The sequence below is a fragment of the Schistocerca serialis genome, chromosome 12 (assembly GCF_023864345.2).
Source record: "Schistocerca serialis cubense isolate TAMUIC-IGC-003099 chromosome 12, iqSchSeri2.2, whole genome shotgun sequence".
Classification (NCBI taxonomy): Eukaryota; Metazoa; Arthropoda; class Insecta; order Orthoptera; family Acrididae; genus Schistocerca; species Schistocerca serialis.
The window spans coordinates 29,577,842-29,596,816 of NC_064649.1; the positions used below are offsets into that span (position 1 = coordinate 29,577,842).

At 38.2% G+C, this 18,975-nt stretch overlaps 1 protein-coding gene across 1 annotated transcript in view; it reads right to left on the bottom strand.

The window, feature by feature from the left end:
- The window catches only part of LOC126428383 (DNA topoisomerase 2-binding protein 1-A-like), a 67,719-nt gene extending 57,197 nt beyond the window's left edge, over positions 1-10,522 (bottom strand). Inside the window, exons 1-3 of the mRNA XM_050090308.1 lie at positions 10,383-10,522; positions 10,107-10,302; positions 8,277-8,339 (exon numbers count right to left, since the gene is read on the bottom strand). Of these exons, the coding sequence (XP_049946265.1) occupies positions 8,277-8,339; positions 10,107-10,302; positions 10,383-10,522 (399 nt within the window). The remainder of the gene's footprint in view (positions 1-8,276; positions 8,340-10,106; positions 10,303-10,382) is intronic.
- Positions 10,523-18,975: the final 8,453 nt, after the last annotated feature.

The window sequence follows — 18,975 nt, forward strand, 5'->3', positions numbered from 1 at the left end:
TCACCAAAGGGACCATATCCCTGTGGAAGACACAGGTGCAAGACCTGGCCAATTCACCCACCCAGCACTTTCTATTCCACCATGTCACAGGCACACCCTACCCCATCAAAGGCCAGGCCACTAGTGAAAGCAGCCACATCATGTAACAGCTCTGCTGCAATCACTGCCCAACTGTTTATACTTGTATGAGTACAAAGCAGCTGCCCACGAGGATAAATAATCACTGCCAAAATGTGGCCAAGAGCAAAGTGGACCAACCTGTTGCACAACTTTCACCTCTACATAACATGGTTGCTCTCAATGGCTATCTCACAACCTGGGCCATCCGAATCTTCCCCATCACCAGCTTCTCTGAACTGCACAGATGGGAGTTATCGTTACAACACATTTTCTGTTCTTGAAATCATCCTGGCCTCAACTTACTGTAACCTACTGTCCCCACACCCTCCACCCAACTGTTTCTGCCCCCTCTCTCCTGTCACCTCCTCACAATTCACCTCCCCTCACCCGCACTGCCTGCTGGTCTCTGCTGACACACTCATCAGTCTTTTCCCCTTCTCTGCCCCTCTCCTATTCTGCTCCCTGTCCTCCCCCCCACCACAATGTCCCGATGCTGCACCTGTCAACCCTATCCCGTACGCTTCACCAAACAGTGCAGATTCCTCTTCCGCCCACCTGTGCCCTTCTATTCCTCCCTTGTTCCTTCCCCACTCCAGACCGCTGCTCCCAATCAAAGTGTTTCAGTTGCATTCTGGCCAGAGCAGCCAGAGATAGTGGTCATGTGTGTGTGAGGTGTGCTTGCTTGTATGAATCTGTCTACATTTTTATTTTCTGGAGAAGACTTTGGCTGAAAGCTTATGTGTAACAGCCTTTCTATCATGCCTGTCTGCAACACAACATGTCATCTTGACAGTGAGTAGCAATCTATTCTTTTTATGATATAGCTGATGCTACATGATCTATTCTTGGCCAGGCTGTCACCTACTCCGCTACCTATCAGTAACTGATCCTCTTCTCTCAAATCTGTAGTCAGTGCCTATATGTTTGCCATTACTTCACCTGATCTCAGTTTTTTTTCTGGAACTGTTGGCCTACAACCCTCTCCCAGCTGTTAGCTAACAACAAGACTTTTTATTCCATTCAACCCACTTTCCAACCACTCTCTTACATTCTTACCTATGGCCTGGTAACACCCTACTTTCTTCTACAGCTGAATGAAGACCTTCCCCTTCAACAGGTAACAGAAATATCCAATCTGCTCCCTTTTTGCCCCTATCTTTCACCTTTTCCCACATCCCACTTTCGTTTGCTCCTCCCAAATGTTCTACTGCACAAATCTTCACCTCTCGTTCTATGATCTTGTATTTTAAACATAACTGAGCCATGGTGCATTCAACCTTGCTCCAGGTTTGATCAGGGTTCGATATCCTGCATTAAAGTGCAGCTTGGATATTAGAGAAACTCTGACCAGCTAGTTTTAAAAGGGTGCACATGGTGGCACTAGAGAGAAGACATACAGACAGAGGAAGAAGACTAGGGCAGACAGTGAATGAGTGAGTGAGTGAGTGAGTGAGTGAGAGAGAGAGAGAGAGAGAGAGAGAGAGAGACAGAGAGACTGCTGGGTGAGTGCTTCCCTGCATAGAGGTGGAGACATAATGACATAGTGTAACCAATCATATGCAGAGCCGCTGTATGTGCTGTCCTGTGTGGATGGGTGATTGAATGTGCTGGATGGGTCCAGCCAAGCTGAGTGGAGTATGTGTCGTCATGCTGTGTGTTAGCTTGGTTCAGTTGTATGAGTAGATTACACTTTTGGAAAAACAGTTGCTATTTAGTTCCCACAGACAGCTAGTGGAAAATGTTACTGGTGCTACTGTGTGCAACATACTCAGCTTTAGATGTGTCTTAGATGGGTCTTGTAGTGTGGCTAATGTATATGAGAATGGTATTCTAGCACTAATGATGAAAGCTACAGTGAAAGGTTTACATTTGATAAGCATTTATCCTGCTCTAAAAATCTGTACTAAAGCAAACCTCTGTGAAGTTCACATTACTCATTACCAGACATAATTTAGTTCCAGTGACCATGAAGTAACATGATGTTAATAGCTCCTAAAATTTAAAGAGTGCAGTATACCAAGCAGCTGAAGTGTGGTTTATTCATATTTAAATTTGCTGATTGAGTTTGCCTAACTTCTTTCCTAGTTAGAAATTTTTTTGGTAAACTAAATTCCTTGCTGTGTTTGTTTTTAATATTTAAATTTGTCAGTTGATTTGGCAATCAACTTCTCTAGCTCCTTCTCTGGCTAAGAAATATTTTTGTGTAATTTAATGGCCTTGTCTTTAAATCAGCTAACTATATGAGCTAACTATCAGCTAACTGATGTTATTAAGGCCCAAGATATAAAACTGATGTTGCTTGGTTATTACAAGTGCTTAACAGTTGTTGTGTTGCTAGCTATTGTTACTGTGTGCAGAAATTTTGTTGGTGTAAAGCTGAACTAACAACCACACAGGTGGCATATATGAGTGATACCAGCTGACCACCCACTCTAAAGTTAATCTGCCATGTAAACAGAGTTCTTTTGGAAATGAGGCACTTGATGTTCATGTATTGTAAGAAGGATTAGCCTACTTCCCATTGCATTCCTTACCTTTCAAGTGATTCAATTTGTTTACAAGTGTGAATATTTGTTTTCTTAAAATTTATGTGAACAAATTTTAAAGTTGATGAAAGCTCTGAAAGTTTTGAAGTTAATGTTTTAATCTAGTGTAAAGTTCTTTAAATTTTTTGATATTTGGCTTTATTGCAAGAATTTCCATAAATACAGATCTAAACTAAAAGACAAAGAGACTAATATAAATCAGTAATGATGATTTGAAATTACCAGTCTTTTTATAAATAGTGCTTTACATCTCCTATCTCAACACCTCTCCTACTCCACATGTTTGGAACAACCCATTTGTTCCAAAATTAATTAGTATTTGTGTGGTTGAAACTGTGCGGAATACTTTAAAATTTAATATTTTCAGAGTATGGAACCAATAACCTACATACCCATGTGACACCCTCATTGCTAATCCATTTATAGGTTGCACTACAGTCACCCTAACGAAACCACAATCTCCATGCAGCAAGCCCAAACTATTAACTAATGTGTGGCATCATGCACATTTAGCACCCATGGTCCTATTTTTATACTTAATTACAGACATGTGCATTTCTACATGCTGGTAGCCCCTTACAGTTGCATTTTTGTAGTTGCAAAACTTATAAGCTACAGCTAGAGAGTCTGCAAACTATCATTTTAACAGGTTATGGCAGTATGACCAACAATTTGACATGTTGTTGTTGTTGTTGTTGTTGTTGTTGTTGGTGGTGGTGGTGGTGGTGGTGGTGGTGTGGTCTTCAGTCCTGAGACTGGTTTGATGCAGCTCTCCATGCTACTCTATCCTGTGCAAGCTTCTTCATCTCCCAGTACCTACTGCAACCTACATCCTTCTGAATCTGCTTAGTGTATTCATCTCTTGGTCTCCCTCTACGATTTTTACCCTCCACACTGCCCTCCAATACTAAATTGGTGATCACTTGATGCCTCAGAACATGTCCTACCACCGATCCCTTCTTCAAGTCAAGTTGTGCCACAAACCTCTCTTCTCCCCAATCCTATTCAATACTTCCTCATTAGTTATGTGATCTACCAATCTAATCTTCAGCATTCTTCTGTAGCACCACATTTCAAAAGCTTCTATTCTCTTCTTCTCCAAACTATTTATCGTCCATGTTCCACTTCCATATATGGCTACTCTCCATACAAATACTTTCAGAAACGACTTCCTGACATTTAAATCTATACTCGATGTTAACAAATTTCTCTTCTTCAGAAACGCTTTCCTTGCCATTGCCAGTCTACATTTTATATCCTCTCTACTTCGATCACCATCAGTCATTTTGCTCCTCAAATAGCAAAACTCCTTTACTACTTTAAGTGTCTCATTTCCTAATCTAATTCCCTCAGCATCACCCGACTTAATTCGACTACATTCCATTATCCTCGTTTTGCTTTTTTTGATGTTCATCTTATACCCTCCTTTCAAGACACTGTCCATTCCGTTCAATTGCTCTTCCAAGTCCTTTGCTGTCTCTGACAGAATTACAATGTCATCGGCGAACCTCAAAGTTTTTATTTCTTCTCCATGGATTTTAATACCTACTCCAAACTTTTCTTTTGTTTCCTTCACTGCTTGCTCAATATACAGATTGAATAACATCGGGAATAGGCTACAACTCTGTCTCATTCCCTTCCCAACCACTGCTTCCCTTTCATTCCCCTCAACTCTTATAACTGCCATCTAGTTTCTGTACAAATTGTAACTATCCTTTTGCTCCCTGTATTTTACCCCTGCCACCTGCAGAATTTGAAAGAGAGTATTCCAATCAACATTGTCAAAAGCTTTCTTTAACTCTACAAATACTAGAAATGTAGGTTTGCCTTTCCTTAATCTTTCTTCTAAGATAAGTCATAGGGTCAGTATTGCCTCACGTGTTCCAACATTTCTACGGAATCCAAACTGATCATCCCCGAGGTCGGCTTCTATCAGTTTTTTCATTCGTCTGTAAAGAATTCGCGTTAGTACGGTATTTTGCAGCTGTGACTTATTAAACTGATAGTTTGGTAATTTTCACATCTGTCAACACCTGCTTTCTTTGGGATTGGAATTATTATATTCTTCTTGAAGTCTGTTTATTATTAAATATACAATTAAATATACAATTTATTATTAAATATACAATGGATTACAGGATTACGTTTAAATTGCAATAGAAGATGCAATTTATTTTTGGCTCTCTTGTAAGCCTCTTTTCTTTCTCTTGTTGGCAAGCTAAAAGTAGCTTTTTTTCCCAAAAGGACAACGAGGTTTACAAAATGTCATCTCACTAACTTGCTAATGCAGTTGCATCTGTGACAAAATCCTGAAATAGTGTATTACAAAACAAACAATTGAGGAGAAGTAAGATCAACAGCTTGTGAAAAGCTCATGCACAGAATAAAAATAAACACGAGTTTCCTTCACATATGTTATTACACATTCATACTAATTCTCATTTCAACAGTAATCAAGTACCCTTATAGTAATTATATTATTTCACTGAAAAAATATATTGCAGTAGATAAAAATGTTTTGCATGTTAACTATATGGCGAAATACTCTCCACTTTGCATACTATCATTTGCCAAAAAATTGTTTCGATATCTTGATCCGTTTATGAGACATGTGGGACATTATGAATATTTCACTTTCACTCTATTGTTTGTGTGCATGATCAGAAGTGAGTGTACCACATACAATCCATTTTCTCAACACTGAAAATAGATATAGACCTCATCTCAAGTTTAAAGAAAAATTAAAAATGTTATCTACATTTCAGTAAACAGCATTATACAAGTTAATATTCACCAAATGCAATATTGTAGCGACCCTTATTTTTAATTGGAAACTATTCAAATATAGTGCAATATCTTACTTAATGTAAAAATAACATAATAATTATGACCCTTAACGAAATTATAGACAGTTCATCATGAAGCTGAAGAAAGGGAGCTGTAAGCATAAGAGGATTTTTTTCAACCAAGTAACAGAAACTGTGTGAGAAAGGTTGCAGTGCAACAAGTGTGTGCATGCCTCCATTCCTGCAGAGAACCAGAGATGGGGATAAAGTGTTCCATTCATTTAAGCTGAAGCACACAGCTCCGTATGTGGCAACAAACTGAGGGGACTTCTAGAGATCAGAAATGAGCTCCATGTACTCGCTTTAAAATGAGTCCTATGACATCATCTCTAAACTCGCCATCTCCATATGTTTGAAGGCTTTACTCATGAGTCTTTGCTGCTGCCCACTTGTCACTTGTATCTGTTGTTGAGTACATCTGGACTTGTCTCACTCAGAAAGGAGAAAGAGTACACGAGTTAGTAAGTATGACAGTGGACTCAGGGTATTCCAGCTATATATGCAACATTTTAGAAAGAAATTTTTGCAATTAGATTGTAAATTACTATTAATTTATTTAACAAAATCATTGTTTCAGCTTTATTGCCATTGAAATGATAATTAAATCAAGACCCTAAGCTGTCAACAGGCATTGATATACATCAACGGGGACAGTTGAAAATGTGTGCCCTGACCGGGACTCAAGCCCGAGATCTCCTGCTTACATGGCAGATGCTCTATCCATCTGAGCCACCGAGGGCACAGAGGATAGTGTGACTGTAGGGATTTATCCCTTGCACGCTCCCCATGAGACCCACATTCCCAACTTAATGTCCACACCCTACATATGCTCTATCCATCTGAGCCACTGAGGGCACAGAGGATAGTGTGACTGTAGGAATTTATCCCTTGCACACTCCCCATGAGACCCACATTCCCAACTTAATGTCCACACCCTACATTCGTAGTGCCCCTGCCCATTACACTCATTACTTGCGGCAGACAATTTTACCGAGTCCCATAAGAGTTCGGGCAATGCGTGTGCATCCAGCACAGAAGAAGGAGGTCAATGGCCAGTTAGTCTTGACTATATGAAGATGGTATCTGTTCTTTCGGACATGTCCAAAAGGACAGATACCATCTTCATATATTAATAGGCATTCTCCGGTGCAGGTTGAAATGTCACAGTATATCCACCCTGCCAGCCTAAATGATGTAAGCAACCATGATGATTATTATATACCAATATACTGACTGACTGGTTAGCAGTGAATAATATTCAGTGTGTCTGAGACTGCTGTAAATTTTTAATATCTGCTCTGAAAATCTCTAACAATTACATTGACAAACACTCACTTTTGAGGTGTTACTGAGTCAGTAACAAGAGTGCCAGAAAACTTGGCATGAGGATGAAATGGATTCTCTAAATGGTGACTAATTGTTAAATAAATTTATAACAGTCTTCATAAAATTTAGAGAAATGAATGATAGTCCAAGGTACACAACTTGCAAGTTTTCTTGAACAAAAGAATTCAGAAATAACATGCTTTTTGGTCACAGGGATATAACAGTGACATTGTTCTATGCCCGTTTTTGTTTGACACAATCTACAAATATGAAGCAACTGCAGTGCCACAGTTCTCAGACTCATCATACTTACAGCACCAACAAAGGAAGCCTGTTAACACTGAAGTCAGAGCAGTGCCTTGTTTTTGTGAAGTATACAAACTGACGCATTAGACTCATACTTGCTCTGTTTCTGATCTCTAGCAACTGTGCCTTCGGAACAGAGGGGTGGACTCACCAAGTGCTGAGAAAGGAAATGCATTTTGCACAGGGGTCAACTTAACTTGTACAGGCTCCGCCTATGGATATGCATACATGAATTAAGCCTACCAGTTGCAGCTCCCAACAATGACTATCCTTACATAAAAATAACTGGAATCAAACTTGTGTTAATTCCTGTAGCTGAACACTATGAACTCTGACACTTTACATGTTTATTTCATTTAAAATTCTAACAAATATGCTATTTATCTTGCAAAAATTTAATCCTGGATGCATGACTTTACTTCTTATGAACTTTTTACATTTAATGAGCAATAACAACGGAAAATTGATATGAACTGGAATATGCACTGATACACTTATTTGCTGCATCTGCAAAATATAGATGAAATTAACTGTTAAAACCTGAATAACAACTTAACTTTATGGCTGCCTGACATGCTCTCTCTCTCTCTCTCTCTCTCTCTCTCTCTCACACACACACACACACACACACACACACACACACACACACACACACACACACACACTCCCTTGCAAGTGTGTGATATTTTTTTACCTCTGAACAAAGGCAAAAATTCAATACCAGTGTACAACTTCTTGTACGTTTGTGCCACTACTTCCATACAACACTTGTGTGGTTATACGATTTGACATCATAACAGATGGAGAACTATCTTAGTGGACTGGGATGGAAAAGTAAATAATCAGTGGAATACTCAGAAAAATCTTATTAGAATTTGTGAAACATGATAAAATGAATCTGTGAAAAATTAAACCTAATGATCAGTTGAACCAATCTCCTAGATAGTAGTGCGACCTTCCTCGTTAATATCAATAAGTATGTTCCGATACATGTTTTATGTGGAGCATTCATATCACTTGCAACTTTATACATGTTATCTCTTATATGGTACCATACTAAGCTAAAATAACAGTCAAGCGAAAACTTCAAAACAGCATATCAGATAACAGTAATTTGCAACATTACACCTACCTTTCTTGGAATGTTTATTCCTCCAAATGTTTCCCCCGACTGGCCCTTAATCTTGGACAAAGGCTAAACACAGAAAAAAAAAGTGTATAATTTTAGAGCAAAACTGGCATAATTTTGCACATTATTATTGTTTCTAGAGGCAAATGCTATATATAAACTGAAAATCTAAATTGCCATGGAGCATCTGTCTCAGTTTTGCAGAAAAAAGTTTCCGCAAGTTACACTACATTAATTGGTGTGGTACATATAGCAATGGATTATAGTTGATCAAAATTGAGTTACAGCAGTTACCAAAATAATAACAATAATAAAAATAAGAGTATAATTAGAGCAGTTACTAAATAATAATAATATTAACCTAGAATGAGATTTTCACTCTGCACCGGAATGTGCATTGATATTTAACTTCCTGGCAGATTAAAAATGTGTGCTGGACCAATACTCAAACTCCGAACCTTTGCCTTTTGCGGGCAATGCTCTACCAACTCAGCTACCCAAGAACGACTCACGACCCATCCTCACAGCTTCAATTCTTCCAGTACCTCATCTCCTACCTTCCAAACTTCACAGAAGCTCTTCTGTGGAACTTGCAGAACTAGCACGCCTGGAAGAAAGGATATTGTGGAGACATGGCTTTGCCACAGCCTGGGGGATGTTTCCAGAATGAGACTTTCACTCCACAGCAAAGTGTGCGTTGATATGAAACTTCCTGGCAGATTAAAACTGTGTGCTAGACCGAGACTCAAACTCAGGACTTTTGCCTTTTGAGGGCAACTGCTCTACCAACTTAGCTATCCAAGCATGACTCACAACACTTTATAGACAGCCCTGCAGGATTCATGGTGTCAGTTCCCTCTAGCAGTACTTCAGACACTAGTCGGGTCCATGTCACTTCATGTTGTGGCACTTATGCGTGTTTGCGGGCGCCCTGCACGACATTAGGAAGGTATACCACTTTCTTTGGGTCCAGATTATTTGAAATAAATTGGTCATGAACTTTTCGAGATTTTTGGGAACAATGTTAAAAAACTAAGTACTATAAATATTAAAAAATTATGTAGCCTATGCCTTTCTGAATGCTTATTAGAGGATCATGTAAAAATTTGAATTATACCAATGAAGAACTTTTTCAGACATTTGCTCACAACATTTCTTCTTTATATATTAATATACATTTACATATACCAATATTAAAAAATATGTAGCTGATCTCCGTCTTAATTATTTGTAAGAGAATAGTGTAAAAAATATGAAGTAAACTGGTCAAGAACATAAAGAAACTATGTAGCCTATATCGATCTGAATGTTTATTCAAGTATTGCCTAAAAATTTTAAGTAAATTGGTGAAGTGCTTCTTGAGATTTTTGCTAACAATGTTTCCTCTTTATATGTTACTATACATATGTTCATATAACACACATATTTTAAAAATATATAGCCTATGACTGTCCAAACATTTGTTAGAGTATTGGGTAAAAATTTGAAGCGAATCAGTAAAGAATTTTTCCATGTTATGGAGCTCACAACTATTTGTATACCATGCATTTTTAAAAAAAAATATGTAGCCTATGTCCACCCAATGTTTACTGACTATCATATAAAAATATGAAGTAAACTAGTGAACAACTCATCTACATTTTTTGGTAATAATGTAAAACAATGACTTATCTTTGTAAAGTAGTACGGATTAGAGTAGTATTTATGTCTGTCTTGCATTATTTGTCATTCTTTCACATTATAGGAGAAAAACAGAATAAAAATGAGACAAAATTATTACAATTGAGAAGTACTGGCACATACTGAAAAGAATTCGAGGTGTCACCACCATACCTTTCTGCTCAATCGTAATGGTAGTTCAGTAGGCTTCACAAATACCAAGAAATGTGATTCAGGTGCAGGATGCCTTTGCTTCATGCTCTCAAGCAACCAGTCAACAGTTACAACATGTGGCCTGAAAATTAGAAAGAAGATGTAAATTATAAAATCAGAAAGATAGAGAAGTGCAAGACTACAGCCAGTGACTATTCTGCCAGTATATAAAAAAAAAATTTATCTCAAACCCATGAGGATGTGATCCACATATGTACAAAATGCTATTTCACCTACTTCCTCCCCCTCCTCCCCCATATACACACATATTGGGAATTGACTACATTGCAAGTCCTACAAGTTTCTTGAAAATTATGTGGGTGTGGAACATAAAATTTTCGCACTTTATCTTCTGGGAGTCTTGACTGGCAATGCATATCAAAATAAGCAATATGCATGTGTGAGACTTTCACTGTATGAAACATAATGGAGCAGAATGGAATGAAAGTTATCACTCAGTGTCTCTGCCTTGAAGAAAGAATTTGGTATGCAGTTATTCTAACCAAGTAATTGTTTCTGAGAAAATACAGATAGAAAAGAAAGAAGCAGAATGGTGCACATCAGAGAACGTTTCAAGTTTCAACAAATACTGAGGGTTCATTCCCATTTCATCCTAACAAGTTTATGTTCATTAAAGGAAGTTCCTGACCTATATCAATGAAAAAGTGAATTTTTTACATAATTTGCACTCATGAAGTATATAGATTATGCCTACAAATAGACTTTTTGTTTGTGAAAGTATTTTAGAAGTTACAGCATGTTGAATGGGACCATTCACTGACCAAAATATAGGCAGCTGTAGGCACTCAGTGAATTGGTTCAAGAAAAGATTCAACCAGTATATGAATTTCTGTCCAAAGAAGATTTGCTTAAAAGATGGGGCCAGTACACATAATGACAATGAGAGCTCCCATGTGTGCATTTGCAAACTGGCTTTGAAACACCATCATTGTGGGGCAAAAATTCTTTAAACAACTGCTGGTATATGCAGTGAAGGTTATTCATCTATTCCAAAGATCATGAAGATGTCAGGAATTGTCACAGGGATGATGAAAAAAAAAAAAAATGCAGAGTTTTCCTGACTGGAAAAGCATGGCTGTTGTGAAGCAAGGAATGTCTCAGATTGTTAAAAGTGGTTGGTTTGAAAAACTACAGAACCACATACAAACCCGGAACATTTCTGAGGAAGAGCAAAAATGGCCTCTATGGTCCCAGACCCAGAACATTTCTGAGGAAGAGCAACAATGCCTCTATGGTCCTAGGATCACAGATTAGCTGTTTTGAAACAACATTTTTGCTACTCCAAACTTTTTGAAACAATTTGTTTTGTTACTCCATACTTTAAACATGTTTTTTCTTGAAACAACCTTTTTCAGTGCATGAAGTTCTCTAGAGCCTTGGCAGAGTAAGCGATTCATTTGATTTTTTTTTTTTTTTAAAAAAAAGAGACTTGAATTTTAAATATTTTTAAACATTTGAACATACTAAGAAATTTACATTGTTTTCAAATAGATGCTTTTTTTTTTCAAGGTATTTTTCAAAACTCTATCATGATGGCCATCAGATTCATTCTAACTTCCTGACAGATTAAAGCTGTGTGCCCGACCAAGACTCGAACTCGGGACCTTTGCCTTTCATGGGCAAGTGCTCTACCATCTGCGCTACCAAAGCACAACTCACGCCCGGTCCTCACAGCTTTACTTCTGCCAGTATCTCGTCTCCTACCTTCCAAACTTTACAGAAGCTCTCCTGCGAACCTTGCAGAACTAGCACTCCTGAAAGAAAGGATACTGCGGAGACATGGCTTAGCCACAGCCTGGGGGATGATTCCAGAATGAGATTTTCACTCTGCAGTGGAGTGTGCACTGATATGAAACTTCCTGGCAGATTAAAACTGTGTGCCTGACAGAGACTCGAACTCGGGCCTTTTGCCTTTCGCGGGCAAGTGCTCTACCATCTGAGCTACCAAAGCACAACTCACGCCCAGTCCTCACAGCTTTACTTCTGGAAACATCCCCCAGGCTATGGCTAAGCCATGTCTCCACAGTATCCTTTCTTTCAGGAGGGCTAGTTCTGCAAGGTTCACAGGAGAGCTTCTGTAAATTTTGGAAGGTAGGAGGTGAGATACTGGCAGAAGTAAAGCTGTGAGGACCGGGCGTGAGCCGTGCTTTGGTAGCTCAGATGGTAGAGCACTTGCCCGCGAAAGGGAAAGGTCCCGAGTTCGAGTCTTGGTCAGGCACACAGTTTTAATCTGCCAGGAAGTTTCATATCAGCGCACACTCTGCTGCAGAGTGAAAATCTCATTCTAGATTCATTCTAATTTTAGAATTTTCTATTTTTATGGATTTCAGAAATAGCCATGAGTCTGTACATTGCTTCGTGGAAACTAGGGCACATCAAGAAGCCCTTACTTCAACAAGGGCTGCAGCCACCATTTTTAATTTGTTACAAGGTTAAAAAAAAAAAGAAAAAAAAAGAGTTTTCATAAACAGATGCATGTATAATAGCATGGTAAACTCCCATTTTAATAAAAACAATCACTGTATGACAAAAATTCTAAACATTTCCAGACATTACCCATTTTTCATGCCTCGTACCAGAACCTCCCCTTAATGTGATTTGATCTGATGCCTTACGAAAATAATTAATTAAATAATTACATTTATCTGGTCTGATTCATAAAATAATATTAATCTACAGCAAATCTAAGGTCAGAACATGTGATGTAGTTCAGGAAGTAAGTATTTGGAAAGCGAAGGAATACTTTCACTCGCCTGATTCCACTCTTCTTGCGGTAATTTACATCTTCAGGTACATGGTCACCAACAACAATGTGGGATACTGAATCTGAAAGTTCATTTAATCTTGTTGCTCCACCTGCATTTAGAATCCCGCTAAGATTTTCACAGACATCAGGAGTAAATCCACTCAGATAAACCTACACAAAGAAAAATTGTTTCTTAATAGCAAGAATACAGAGGAGGAAAAGAGAGTGAGCATGTCACTGTTACAGTTTCAACAAACTCACATGCATGCATGTGCCTGTTACCAATGTATTAATGATATACTTTTACTCCAACAGTTAGCTCTTTACAGGATATTAAACTTAAAGAAAAACGAGCAGATTGATTGGTTGGTGTGACAGGTCATCAGTCCATCGGATTAGGGAAGGTTGGGGAAGGAAGTTGGGCATGCCCTTTCAAAAGAACCATCCAGCAGCATTTGCCTGAAGCAATTTAGGGAAATTATGGTAAACCTAAAACAGGACGGCTGGGCATGTGTTTGAACCATCGTCCTCCTGAGATCACAATTATAGACTGCAAATAAGTTCTGGATTAAGAACAAAGCTTAAATAATGCATCATACATAACTATAAATGCCCACTGAATGGCAGAGAGCACTGTTTTATTTTTTGACAGGAATTTATGTGACTAATAAGACAAATTCCACTGCATCGAGGCCATGCTTCTATGGTTCTGTCTTTCAAACATCAAATGAAAACCAAAGTTACAGATTTGTGATTACCTGACATGATCAGTCGGTGCAGGAGGTAATCTACAAATTTGTACTATAGTCTTCTTATGAAAACCTTTTATTTATTTACCAAAATCATTTTGTTAATGTATTATTGGATTAGGGGTTTCGGCAATATAAATTGTGTGGGGACGTAACTTCATGGAGTTGCCCATAACAATATCACTGCCTGTGGTAGCACAACTAACCTCTCTGGACCTGCAGTTAGTTGAGATACCTCAGCACTGTGATACTGTTCCAGGCAACTCCTTGGAGTTACAATATGACTCTGTCACAATAAGAACATACATCTGGAGATGGTAATTTATTTTGCTGAAAATAGTAACAAAATGATTTTGGCAAACAAATAAAACATTTTAATATGAAGACTATGCTACAAAATTACAGATATTGAGCTAAGTTACTTAGGGACACTAAAATCATCCAAAAGAGGAAAGCTGACTGGCTTTGTGAGATACCAATAGGATTCTGTATAGAGTATGCCAGTGAACTTGCTCCTCTTGCTGGAGGTGAAGCATTCCAATTGATTGTAAAAATACAAACACCACTCATGTTTTCAAGAATGAGCGTCACACAGATGCACAAAGCTATAGTTCCACACTGCTGACATCCACTGTACAGTTGGGGGATGTGCTTTATGCTCACTTACTGTTAACTTTCTGGGGACCAGACGTCTTCAACAAAGTAGCATTACTGCTCATGATTCATATACAGTACAACCCCACTTCTACATTCTTGGAATTAATATTTTTCTGCTGTTTACGACATTTTTTATCGTTCCCGTCAAATTTCCTATGTCCACAATGTTAATTTTCACCTGATTTTGCATCATCATATTTATAATTTTCGTGTGATTTATGCATTATGAAAAAATGTTCATGGAGAAAATATGATGCTGGCAAGATGTTGGCCATCCAGTAGTGTTTACAAATGTTATGTGGTTAAATTTCTTAACACCAGTGCACTCTACTGAGCGCATTTGAACCAGTAAACATGCAAAAGCTGGTACAATTCGTGCTGTATCTCCTGCCGCTGCCAAACTCTACTTAGTGTGATGGCTGATGGGAGTAACTAAGTTCACTCGAATGAAGATATCATGACAAATCGCAATCATTTCTAAGATGTCTCTACTGCGCATGCGCAGTTTTGTGATTGTTGTCATCATCACGACACCTTTATCGAACCATATGTAGTGTGTTTAGGCATTTCGCCACTTGTAGCGCTAGTTGACACTATCATTCACTTTGCATTGCTCAAGTGTTTATAGTTATAGTTTAAACACAGCACCAGTTACTTAGTTTTAATGCTGAGCAAAACATGTTTTGAGAAATTATTCTCGTTATCAAGTGCAGTATTTACGTATGTATTTTTTGTGATGTTACACAAACAAAAAATGTGAATGATAGTTTGTATGTGAGTGGTTTTCCACGTAACTGAGGAGGCACAGTACCTGACAACCTCAAAAAGATGACTACAGATCAAGAGATACAGAATAAAACATATTCAAACACCACACAAAATACCTATGTACATATTTGACTTGAAAACAAGAAAAAATTCCCAAAATGCATCAAGCTAAGCATGCAAAAATACTAACTAGTGCAGTATTTCATTATTTAAATAATGAATGACAGCTGCAGGGTGACAAAAACATTGATTATGATGTATGAAACTGAGTCAAACGTTACTGCTTCCCAGACAGTTATCAGTCCCAGTTACATCAGTGGTTTTTATTAGGTAGTAAACCTTTATTATATAATAAACACATCCCTGACAAGTCTTTTGATGCCTGTTATGTACATATATCATAAATAAAATGCAAAAATGAAAGGGGGTGTCCTATTTGTAACTTTTACTGCTAAAGATGTTATTTCCCACATTTTACATTTTCCCACATTTTACAGCATTTTTTTCTGAAGTCCCTTGAAAAGTGTTAAAGTGGGGTTTGACTGTAGATGCACTAGTGGAGAATGACAAAAGTTCCACAATGCTGGTTGTGGATGCAGCTCTGGTACATCAAGAAATTTAAAAGCTAGAAAGTTGTAATAAACAGAGGAATACCTGCTGAGGATCAAGAGTTGGTGCAGATATTAGCATTTGCCTGTCAACATTAAGAAATGTGACATACTGTGCATAAGAAAACAGGTGAAGAGACTGATTGTTTGATTACATGTGTGCCAAACAATCACTGTATTCCATTAAAATTATCTTAAATTCCTTGGATTAAGCATACAGAGAAATTTAAAGTGAAGTGATCACATAATGCTAAATGCAGGAAAGACTGGTGCCAGACAAGTACACTCAAAGAATCCCCAATAAGTGTAGTCCATTTACAAAGGAATTGGATGAAAAAACTCTCATTTGACCAATACTGGAATACCACTGTGACTCTATGAAGATACGAGGATGCTAATAACTGGTGTAGGTGAATTCAGGTTAATCATTGGATGTTTTTACCAGCTATCCTATTCCACTATAACAACCATTCAAAGGAATTCTACACTTAATAGTGCAGAAGTACTTTGTTCATGGAATATTACTTCATAGGGACTTTAACCTACCGAGTATAGAATGGGAAGGCTATGGATATACTGCAGGTTGTACAGTGACACAGTCTTGTGAAGTAGTTATGAACACATCCTCTGAAAACTATCTTGAGCAACTAATTTGACAATCTAAACATGAGGAAATACCTTAAACCTCATAGCTATAAACAGGTCTCACCTCATCAGTAATTTCAGTGTGGAGACAGGGATTAGTGATCATACTATAACCTTGATAGCTACTACAGTCAATAAATCCATTAAGAAGGCTAGGAGAGTTTTTATGCTGGAAAGATCAGAAAGCAGTTGTTAGCATCCTGATTAGACAAAGACATCATCAGTTCTGATATCACGGATGTTGAGTATTAAAGGGGAAGATCAAACAGACTGTACACAGTCCAGTCACATTAATGTGACCATCTATCAAAAGTGTGAATAACCACCTTTTGTAGCACAGATGTGCAAGAACAGTCAATGCTGCTCTGGAAAGTACCAACAAGGATAGGGAGCCATGCCAAATCCATGACGTGGATAGCTGCACTAACTTTATTTGTTGAGTACATACACGGCATGAACAGACCAATCGAAATAGACCCACAGATTCTCGATTGGCTTTAAATATGGGGAGTGTGGTGGCCAGGGGAGTACAGTGAAATCCTGATGCTGACTGAACCAAGCATGTACACTGTGAGCTGTCTCTCACGTTGCACTGCCCTGCTGGTAGGTGCCATCATGCTGAAGAAAAAAGGAACAGCATTTAAGGGTGGACATAGCCCCAAGGATAGGTGCACATTTGTGTTAATCCATTGTGATTTCCAGTATGATGACATCACAAAGTAAATGCCACAAAAACATTAATCAGACCACAACCCTCCCTTCTCCGGCCTCCACCCTTCCAATGATAGTTGTGTGGCCATTTCTATGATAGAGTGTGAAATGTGATTCATCTGAACAGGCCACCTGACACCACCCATTGGACATACAGTTGCGGTACTCATGTGTGAATTCTAGCCTTTGTCACTGATGTACAATAGTCAGCATGGTTTAATAATAATAAAATAAAATAAATAATAATCAAATAAATAATTAATTAATTAAGAGGAAATGTAGTAAATGAACAGTAAAATGAATTTAAATATTTCACTCACACACACACAGATCACTTTCTTAATCTTTTTTACCCTTTTTTGTTGTTGGAAGTGAAGGTTGCTAGACTCTTGGCGTGCTGAAAAATGTTTAATTTGCTTTCAATAAAAAAACACAAACACACACACACAAAATGTCAAGCTTTCGCAACCAACGGTTGCTTCATCAGGAAAGAGGGAAGGAGAGGGAAAGACGAAAGGATGTGGGTTTTAAGGGAGAGGGTAAGGAGTCATTTCAATCCCGGGAGCGGAAAGACTTACCTTAGGGGGAAAAAGTGACAGGTATACACTCGCACACACACTCATATCCATCCACACATATACAGACGCAAGCAGACATATGTAAAGGCCCTGCTTGTGTCTGTATATGTGCGGATGGATATGTGTGTGTGTGCGCGAGTGTCTACCTGTCCCTTTTTCCCCCTAAGGTAAGTCTTTACACACCCGGCATTGGAATGACTCCTTATCCTCTCCCTTAAAACCCACATCCTTTCGTCTTTCCCTCTCCTTCCCTCTTTCCTGACGAAGCAACTGTTGGTTGCGAAAGCTTGAAATTTTGTGTGTGTGTTTGTGTTTTTTTATTGTGTCTATCTACCAGCACTTTCCCGTTTGGTAAGTCATGGAATCTTTGTTTTTAATATATTTTTCCCATGTGGAATGTTTCTTTCTATTTTATTTAATTTGCTTTCCTATGATATCACTTAAAGTAGTAAAGTAGTTTTGCTATTTGGGGAGCAAAATAAGTGATGATGGTTGAAATAGGGTGGATATAAAATGTAGACTGGCAATGGCAAGGAAAGCGTTTCTGAAGAAGAGAAATTTGTTAACATCGAGTATTGATTGAAGTATCAGGAAGTCGTTTCTCAAAGTATTTGTGTGGAGTGTAGCCATGTATGGAAGTGAAACGTGGACGATAAATAGTTTAGACAAGAAGAGAATAGAAGCTTTCGAAATGTGGTGCTACAGAAGAATGCTGAAGATTAGATGGGTAGATCACATAACTAATGAGGAGGTATTGAACAGAATTGGGGAGAAGAGGAGTTTGTGGCACAACTTGACTAGAAGAAGGGATCAGTTGGTAGGACATGTTCTGAGGCATCAAGGGATCACCAATTTAGTACTGCAGGGCAGCATGGGGGGGTAAAAATCGTAGAGGGAGATCAAGAGATGAATACACTAAGCAGATTCAGAAGGATGTAGGTTGCAGTAGGTACTGGGAGATGAAGAAGCTTGCACAGGATAGAGTAGCATGGAGAGTTGCATCAAACCTGTCTCAGAACTGAAGACCACAACAACAACAACATATCAGGGATGCAATTAGCTGTCTCCTCGCCTCACGAAAAAATTCAGAACAGTTTTAATTTAATTTCATGGGTATTGTATTGGCAACGTAAGAAAAAATGTAGTAAAGCAAAATCTGTAACATTTTACAAATTGGGGATAGATGATCATTACTATGGAATGAAAGCAGATATACCAAATTAAACAATTATTATTTCACAAAGTAAGGTTTTTTATACAGATGTCTGACATCTCGAGCTCTAATCTCACAGTTTTGGCCATGATAAAGAATTGTGCCATCTTTCGGTGAAACACATAGAAATTATA